At 35.2% G+C, this 9,710-nt stretch overlaps 1 protein-coding gene across 1 annotated transcript in view; it reads left to right on the top strand.

The window, feature by feature from the left end:
- The first annotated feature begins 989 nt into the window (after positions 1-989).
- Positions 990-9,710, top strand: part of LOC107713684 (sodium channel protein type 4 subunit alpha-like) — a 36,481-nt gene continuing 27,760 nt past the window's right edge. The window contains exons 1-3 of the mRNA XM_016519266.1: positions 990-1,069; positions 1,175-1,417; positions 2,364-2,427. Of these exons, the coding sequence (XP_016374752.1) occupies positions 1,231-1,417; positions 2,364-2,427 (251 nt within the window). The 5' untranslated portion in view covers positions 990-1,069; positions 1,175-1,230. The remainder of the gene's footprint in view (positions 1,070-1,174; positions 1,418-2,363; positions 2,428-9,710) is intronic.

Genomic DNA, 9,710 nt, shown 5'->3' with positions numbered 1-9,710 from the left:
AGATTATTGTGGTGCCTCTTTGTGTAAAATCACGAGGGGATGGAGCAGATTTCAAATGTCACATCCTCTGGCAAAACCGTTAACTAGTGAAATACTGTGGCGAGATGGAGGCGGCATATAAAGATTTTTGAGGAATCTTCCGGTTTCTGTACAAGTTATGCTGTATGTACAGCTTTTGTGAAATGTGATTACCACAGGGAATAATTTGAACAAAAAGCAGTTAAAGTAGAAGTCTATGGGGTAATACAGTGAGGTAAAACAATAAATTACATAGTTTCAAAAATATAGCCACAAGACAACCATTACATATGTTAACATGAATCTAGTGTGATAAATTAATTGCTTACCCTGTGTGTGTAAATTTATATCCTGTCATGACTATGTAAAGAAGGTACTTACATTAACTTACACATGATATGCATAAATATATAAAAATATATTTTTGTTCACAGGAACAAGGTGATTTACACAAAACTAGACTGGTGTTTTAGTATTATTAATATATTATATATTATAACATACATACATTATAATAATATACATTATAGTTTTTATTTATATTTTGCTTTTATTTTTATATTTTAATTTTGGTTTTATTTATTAGTAATTTTGTAATGTGCATATGTATCAGTTTTTGTTTTTTAAATATTTCTATTTATTTTTTATTTCAGTTCCTGAAAGTTTCAACTTAAAATTTCAGTTAGTTGGTCAGTCAACATTTCTAATATTCTTTTAGTTAAATTATTTCATCTAATATTTATTTTATTTTTTTTTAGCTTTTTTCAATTAATAGAAAAAATGTTTTTAATAGACAAAGGTTTACCTTGTGTATAAGTGTGTATAAGTCTCACTTCATTTCCGAGGCGTGAGTCAAAATGATCATGACTTTGCATGGACATAAATCAGTGCACACACTTTTTGCACTGTTTTAAAGAGCTGAGCTCTCTTGGAGAATGACTGCTGTTTTTTCCCCCCAGGTATGTGACAGAGTTTGTGGACCTCGGCAACGTATCAGCATTACGGACGTTCAGAGTTCTGCGTGCTCTAAAAACTATATCAGTGATCCCAGGTGAGGTTCAGTCCCGCTATCCACTTTACTTTCATACAGGCACTGGATAAGCCAATTAACTTATTTATTTGAATGTAATATTTTTTATTATTATTTTTTCTTCAGGTTTAAAGACCATTGTCAGTGCTCTCATCCAGTCGGTTAAAAAGCTAGCGGACGTGATGATCCTCACTGTTTTCTGTCTCAGTGTCTTCGCTCTGATTGGTCTACAGCTCTTTATGGGAATCCTACGACAGAAGTGTGTCCGTAGCCCCGCCCACTGCGTTAACTCCACCTACCCTGGCAACGGGAGCTTCGTTTGTAACAACAAGACCTGGCTCTCCATCAAGGACTTCTTAACTAATGAAGGTTCAGCTGATTTTTATTGGGCATAATGCTACATATGCACGGCAATCATTAATTCTACTGTCAATTTAAAAAGTTACAATGCTCACTAAATCAAATCAGTGTGCTGAACTATGTACTGAATCACATTCAATCCTTCTGAATTTACAAAACAAATCACTTTTGCATTGAACTGAAAACCAATGAATCGTGAATCGCATCAATTTGCTGTCACACCCCTGCATTATAGGTTGATATTTAATGTTGAACAAGGTTGAGTGATAGGTACTGAAAACAAATCAATGAAACTCACCAAGATAACGTTTGTCAGTCAGTATTAGATCAACATGACAGAGGTCAACATGGTACTGCTGAGCTTAGTGGATTCACTAGAGACGTTTAAAGTACTAATGAACTCTGTAATCAAACTAAACAGACATTCAAAGCAGTGTTATTTTAGTATATGCACTATTATAGGTTTTGTAAATATTTTTAATTACATTTTTATATTGTCTGTTTTCATTTTCATTTTAGTTAAAGTTTTAGCAATTTTGTTGTGTTTTTGTCATTATTATTATTAGGTTTTGTTTTTTATATATTCCTTTATTTTTTATTAAAGTTTAGTTTTTAGTTATTTTAGTATTCAATTTAAATTAAACAAAAATGAGAACTGTTGCATTGGCCACTAGCAGAAATAAAATAAGTTAATAAAGTAACAATAATAATAATATTGATTAATTATAATGAATAATAAATATAAATCATGAAAATAAAAACATTTTTTATATTTTATTTTATTTTTAGTTAATGTTTATTTCAAGTAATTTAATTTTATTTAGGGCTTTAGTTTATTTATTTATTTACGTTTATTTAACGAGGAAGTCTCATTGAGATTTAAAATCTCTTTTACAAGAGAGACCTGGCCAAGGTAGCAGCCATACAGTAAGACAATTTTTTATTGTTCCCTTAGACAATTTCTACAAAATTGAAGGATCCAAGGATGCCTTAATATGCGGATACAGCAGCGATGCTGGGTAAGTCATCTCACTAATTACATTGAGATAAATTCAACAAGGTTTTAGAGTGTGAATTAGTGAATATAACATTTATAATGAATAATTTCTGTAAAAGGTGACCATGTAGATCTATCTGCTTGCTTCAGCTCGGCCTCATAGATAATCACTCAGTATCAGTGTACCATGAGCTCATCAAGCCCATTGTCATTATTATGAAATGAAACACAGCCATAGTGCTGCTATAATTTCCATAAATCCTAAAAGGGATGAATGGTTTATCTGAGAACACACAGCGTCGTCTCTGCGTGTGAGGACACAGAGCGGTCAGCATGGTGACATGTGGCATATAATCGGAGGTCTGTGATAGTTAACCACAGTCTCTCACGATATGACTAAATGAGCAGCTGTCATTAGGAGAGCATGCTTTAAAGCCCTAATATAATGAAAACAAAAAATCGAATTGTCACTATCACCGGTCCACTAGCGGGCATTCCACCCCAGACTGTTTCTTTAAAAAAAAAAAAAAAAAAAAAAATACGGGTTTTCATACAGGTTTCCCAAAGAAGAGTTATTTAACTAAAACTAAAACCATAAAAAATGTCATTACTTGAAACAAAATAAATCATAAAATATAATAAGATCAAATAAATAAATAGAATATAAATATAAAATATAAAAATATATATATAAAAAAAAAAAAAGATTTTTCTTCATCAATTTTCATTTTAATTTAGTTTAATCTGAAGTACTAAAATAACGAACACTAAAACTATATATAGATTAAAAAAATTATATTAAGAAAAATGACAAAAATACACTACAAAATTACCAAAACTTTAACTAAAAATTAAAACAGAAAATATAAAAATAAAATCTAACTTAAAATATTGACAAAAGCAATAATATATTAGTGACACTAAAATAACACACCCCTGATGATCAAATAAATAAATCACAGCATTTACACTAATTAACCTAGTTGTCTCTATACGTTGCAAACATCCCCAAAAAAATGCGTCTATGCTTTTAAGGAACCCCAATAAAATTAAATAAAATTTAAAAAAAATCATATTTTACAATATGATGCTAGATGGTTTACCCAAAATGCACTATTAATCTGACCCTACTGTGTTAGTCTTCTCATACAGAGCTCAGACCAATCCTCATGTGACACCTAAAGAGTAACCAGTCCCATGCAGTCTAGTAACCACTAACCTCTAAGCTATTAAACCTGCAGTGATTCTCCTATGGGAAAGAGGCAGGAGATTATGATGCACCCTCCTAAACATCTTCGAGTGCATTGATGCATTGAGGATTACTGTGATACAATTGTGCGCGGGACATGACATGAACCATTCCTCAAATCAGATGTCTTGTTGAGCAGAGGTGTTCTATTACTGTACTAAGTGATCGGACTTACGATTTCTACCTGGTGAATGAAAAAAAAAACAGGTGAAAATATACAGACTTGCATTAAAGGAGGGACCTGAGTCATATCTAGAGATCAGAATATCACAGAGACTGACTGAGGCCCATTAGTAACCAACCAGTTTCTCAGAAAACAAGACTTCATTTTGCATCTCAAGTAAATGTATCTTGGTTTAAGGATGCTTAGAAATTTGTATTGGAAAGAAAAACGACAGAGGAAGATATTCATTTGTTTTGCAGTGCATGCAACATTTAATGCCACCACTTTATTAAATTTAAGACTTTCTGCTCCGATTTATAACCATTTTAGGCCTTTATTTGTGGAAGAGTGAATTAGAGACTACAGTATATACCTTTTTAACAACTGATTATTCTCTTAAATTATTTCAATTACTGAAAAGGTTTTAAATGTGACCCTGGACCACAAAACCAGGCTTAAGTGTAAATTTTTTTTAAATTGAGATTTATACATCATCTGAAAGCTGAATAAATAAGCTTTCCATTGGTGTATGGTTTGTTAGGATAGGACAATATTTGGCCGAATATAAAAAAAAAAAGAAACATATTCAGAAAATCGCCTTTAAAGTTGTCCAAATAAAGTCCTTAGCAATTCATATCACTAATCAAAAATGAAGTTTTGATATATTTTTATGGTATAGGAAATTTACAAAATATCTTCATGGAACATGATCGTTACTTAATATCCTAATGATTTTTGGCATAAAAGAAAAATCGATAATTTTGACCCATACAATGTACTTTTGGCTATTGCTACAAATATACCTGTGCAACTTAAGACTGGTTTTGTGCTCCAGGGTCACATATGAGCAAATTCTTTGTTTATTTATTTAAAAAATTAGAATTACTGCATTAAAAGAATTACACTTTAAAAGAAATGTAATGAATTCAGTCCATGAACGCTGAGAGTTTTTTGTTTGTGCATAAACAATCTCACGCCAATAATCCGCTGAATTAAGAGTGAAAGTCCTTCATTGTGGTTCTCACTAACCGTCTCCGTCTCCGCAGTGCACAGAGACATAATCCTGCAAATCCCAGCAACACTGTTCAGAACGGAGCCACAGGATGATGTTTGTGGTGCCAGGGCTAGTTCAAGGATTTGATTGTGCTAAATACCCATCTGTGTTAATGTGAAATATTGCACTGTTAGGGGTATTAGTGATTATGAGGAACAGAAACAAAAATAAACAGAACAATTGAGAGAAGAATTTTATAAACTGCAAGATGCGATTTCTTTGCATTTAACTTGAGAATTTAACTAATTTACTGGCTGAATTAAAAGTCAAACTACTGAATAACTTTTAGACAAAATGCACAAAATGCAAGCTTTCTTTACTTAGCATAGGGTTTTGCAATTACTCGAGATTATTCAAAGTTTCACTCGCCTTAATAACTACAAACCTCATCCTATGAGCCTTATCAACCTCACCCAGTAAGAAGAAACAATGATCTGTGTGTCTGTCTGTGATCTGGGTTTAACACTTTCAGTTCCCATCAGTGCTCTCCTCGACTCACGGCACACATCCCACAGAGGATTTCCCCTCTACATTCACATCTGATCCCTCCTAAGCCCTTTTGTAGGTTTGTTAATGGCTGTTTTTATGATAACAGAACATTGGGGATTTGCACTGCTCTTTTCTCTCTCTCTCTTTCTGTATGAGAAACAGAGAATGACATGTAATGAGATACAGACAGAAAACACCCTATATAACACATTAGATACACTAAAATCAGACCAATTAATTACTCTTGGAATGGAGTTAAATTAATAATGTGCAAAGACAGCTTATTTGTATGGCTTAAAGGAGACATATTATGCCCTTTTTTACAATATGTAATATAAGTCTCTGGTGTCCCCAGAATGTGTCTGTTAAGTTTCAGCTCAAAATACTCCACAGATACTTATTAATAAACGTTTTTTTCCAGTTATTATAACAGAATGTTCATTTAGAGTTATCTTAGTATTTAATACTGTTCTCAAAACAGTAGCAGAAAATGTTATTTATACAAAATTCATGGAGGATTTTATTTCTGAAATGGATAGACATTTTTTTTAAATGTTACTACTTGTTGTAGAATGCTCAGGACATTCAAAAGTAACGTTCCCATAATGTTTGCCAAATTAAAAATTCAGAGAACATTCAGAAATAACAGTTTTATAATTGAATGTGAATGCTAGCAAAAGGTTCTTAGAATATATTTTTTGTTAATTGGGTTATTATTATATTCAGAAATAATGTAAAATACTGGTAAATGAAACAAAACATTTACAAGTTTAGTTCCCTTCAATCCATAATGAATCCTTTAAATTTAAGATTCAGGTATTCAGAACGGAAGAGGACTGAAAATGTAAGTAGTGACGTTCATTGTAAACAACATTTATTATAAACAACAACCCTAAACAAATTTATTTGACAGCAGCTATCAAGTGCAAATAGTGATAGATGCTATTTACACTATGTAAAAACAGCAGCACTTGCTTTGCAATAAGTGTAAATAGTAGACGCAAAAAATGGCAGATATATGCACCTCAGAATTGTAGTACATTACAAAACAGTATGCAGTAATAACATATTGAGTGTAAATTATCATGTTTATTAAAATTATTAAATGGATGCCGTATTGGTACAATAAAACCCTCCCTACATCTAACCCTACCCGGTAAACACTTTATTTAAACTTTTCAAATATTTACATTTTTATTGAAAATAAGTTTCTTTTCAATCTGATATGTGATGGGAAAAGAGAGAAGAACGAGTTCGGCAAAAGGTGGATTCGTAATCGGGTCGATTGCGTCAAAAATGACCGCCGCGTGCCTTACATCCTATGCCACCGTTCCTGTTGCTTGACACGTGTCTTTTGTAATGTTGTCTATTCCACCAGACATTGGTGGGCGGAGCTAGTGTAAATAGCCTCTGTCAACATGATGGGCTATTTGTACCTTCAAATAATCTTACCTCTGTCATTTGGTACAAATCCAAATGTGTGTGCTCATATGGCTCAGGTCTCTTCAATGCATGTCTGTGAGATTTGTTTGGTTGTTTTATAGTGTACCAAGTGAAAAACTTATAAGATATATAATAATAGCACACCTGTGTCTGTGCCACAGTTTATGTTTAACAGAAACACAAATACATGTGTGAATAACCTGCCGTCAAATGCTTGCATACTTGCAAAATTCTTCAGCAGTTGGTATGAAAGGTCAGCACTTATATGTGAGTGGGCAGATCCTGAGAGACACTCTTATTACCATCGTTTCAGTCACCTCCAGGACAAGGTTACTATAGAGACCTGAGTACCTCCGTCCTCATGGCAACCTCAATCCCGACTGATGCACGGATTTAACCTGTTAACTGATGCTGAACTGGAGCAGACCTACAGGAAAGAGCAAAAACAAACACAAATGAGATCTCATTCAGTACTAAATCTCCACTAAAACTACAGTTTCAGAAGATATCTCAAACATGTCTCAAACTGTGCTCAGGTTTGCCTAGACAGGGATCTCGGTGTCTTACAGAAAAAGTTTATTGCTCAAAGAAAGCTCTTATATAGCTCATGAGACTTAATGGAGTTCTTATATGCGTCATTTGAGCATCAACTTTGTTTAGAGTACAGAGATATAAAGTTATACATACTCTACTGTTCAAAAGTTTGAGGCCAACATGTTTTTTTTTAAAGAAATTAATACTTTTATTCAGCAAGGACACATTAAATTGATCAAAAGTGACAGTGAAGGCATTTATAATGTTGTATAATGTAAGATTTCTGTTTCAAATAAATGCTGCTTTTTAACTTTCCATTCATCATATCATGGTTTTCACAAAAATATGAAGCAGCACTACTGTTTTCAACATTGATAATAATCAGAAATGTTTCTTGAGCAGCAAATCAGCATATTAGAATGATTTCTGAAGGATTATGTGACACTGAAGACTGGAGTAATGATGCTGAAAATTCAGCTTTGCATCACAGGAATAAATTACATTTTCCTATATATTCACACAGGAAACAGTTCTTTTAAATTGTAATATTTTTTTCACAATATTACTGTTTTTCCCATATTTCTGATCAAATAAATGCAGTTTTGGTGAGCATAAAAGCCTTGTTTCAAAACATGGAAAAGTCAACTGACCCAAACTTTTAACCAGTAGCGCATAAAGATATTTCACATATAAAATTGTCAACAATTCTCCTTTTAAGAGAATTTGAGGAGGAACATCTGAAATGACGTTCTAGGTTTATGACAGGTTTTATTGCTACAGTCTCTGAGCGTGGTATTGTACTGGACTGTATTATATAAACCTGTGTGTGTTTGAACACATTGTTAGGGAGATCATGGTTGCACGGCCTCTCTCTCTTTCTACCTTTGGGTGAGAGATTTACAGATGGCCTCATTTTGCAGCTCTGATGTCCAGCTGTTGGCAGTTCCATTACTAAATGATCCCTCTGTCAGATTGACATGCATCTGTCCTCTGCTTGGCCTGTCACTCAAACTTAATGTCACCATAGTAAAGCAGAGAAAGAGAGGATGGACTGAGGATGGGAGGAAAAAAATGAACTGCAACTCGATACCCATCTGTTTACTTATAATCTTCCTTTTGGGCCTCAATGCATGTGACTACGTGTGCTGTCTTACTGGAACTGAGATGGTTTTCTCTATATTTGAATATGCTATAAATGCACTGCTCAAAAAACTTAAAGGAACACTTTTTAATCAGAGTATAGCATCAAGTCAATTAAACTCCTGGGATATTGATCTGGTCAGTCAAGTAGCAGAGGGGGTTGTTAATCAGTTTCATCAGCTTTGGTGTAAATGAAATTAACAACAGGTGCACTAGATGGGCAACAATGAGACGACCCCCAAAACAGGATTACAGGTGGAGGCCACTGACATTTTTTTCCCTACTCATCTTTTCTGACTGTTTTTCACTAGTTTTGCATTTGGCTAGGGTCAGTGTCACTACTGCATGAGGCGATACCTGGACCCTACAGAGGTTGCACAATCCAACTGCTCCAGGATGGCACATCTATACGTGGCATTGCCTGAAGGTTTGCTGTGTCTCCCAGCACAGTCTCAAGAGCAAGGAGGAGATTCCAAGAGACAGGCAGTTATTTTAAGAGAGCTGGACAGGGCCGTAGAAGGTCCTTAACCCATCAGCAGGACCAGTATCTGCTCCTTTGTGCAAGGAGGAACAGGATGAGCCTACAAAATGACCTCTAACAGGCCAGTGGTGTGAATGTCTCTGACCAGACAATCAGAAATAGACTTCATGAGGGTGGCCTGAGGCCTGATGTCCTCTAGTGGGCCCTGTTCTCACTGCCCGGCACCGTGGAGCTGGATTGGCATTCGCCATTGAACACCAGAATTGGCAGGTCCGCCACTGCAGCCCTGTGCTTTTCACAGATGAGAGCAGGTTCACCCTGAGCACATGTGACAGACGTGAAAGGGTCTGGAGAAGCCGTGGAGAACGTTATGCTGCCTGTAACATCGTTCAGCATGACCAGTTTTGGTGGTAGGTCAGTGATGGTCTGGGGAGGCATATCCATGGAGGGACGGCACTGAACTTTACAGGCTAACAATGGCACCCTGACTGCCATTAGGTATCGGGATTAAATCCGTGGACTCATTGTCAGACCCTACACTGGTGCAGTGGGTCCTGGGTTACTCCTGGTGCACTACAATGCCGGACCTCATGTGGCGAGAGTATGCAGGATGAAGGAATTGATACCATTGAATGGCCCCCACGCTCGCCTGACCTAAATCCAGTAGAACACCTCTGGGACACCTCAGACTGCCCAGGAGCTCAGTGATGCCCTGGTCCAGATCTGGGAGGAAATACCCCAGGACACCATCC

The sequence above is a fragment of the Sinocyclocheilus rhinocerous genome, unplaced genomic scaffold (assembly GCF_001515625.1).
Source record: "Sinocyclocheilus rhinocerous isolate Xijiao unplaced genomic scaffold, SAMN03320098_v1.1 scaffold898, whole genome shotgun sequence".
Taxonomy (NCBI): Eukaryota; Metazoa; Chordata; class Actinopteri; order Cypriniformes; family Cyprinidae; genus Sinocyclocheilus; species Sinocyclocheilus rhinocerous.
Note: the sequence above shows the minus strand (reverse complement) of the source record. Positions and strands in the feature narration are given on the sequence as shown.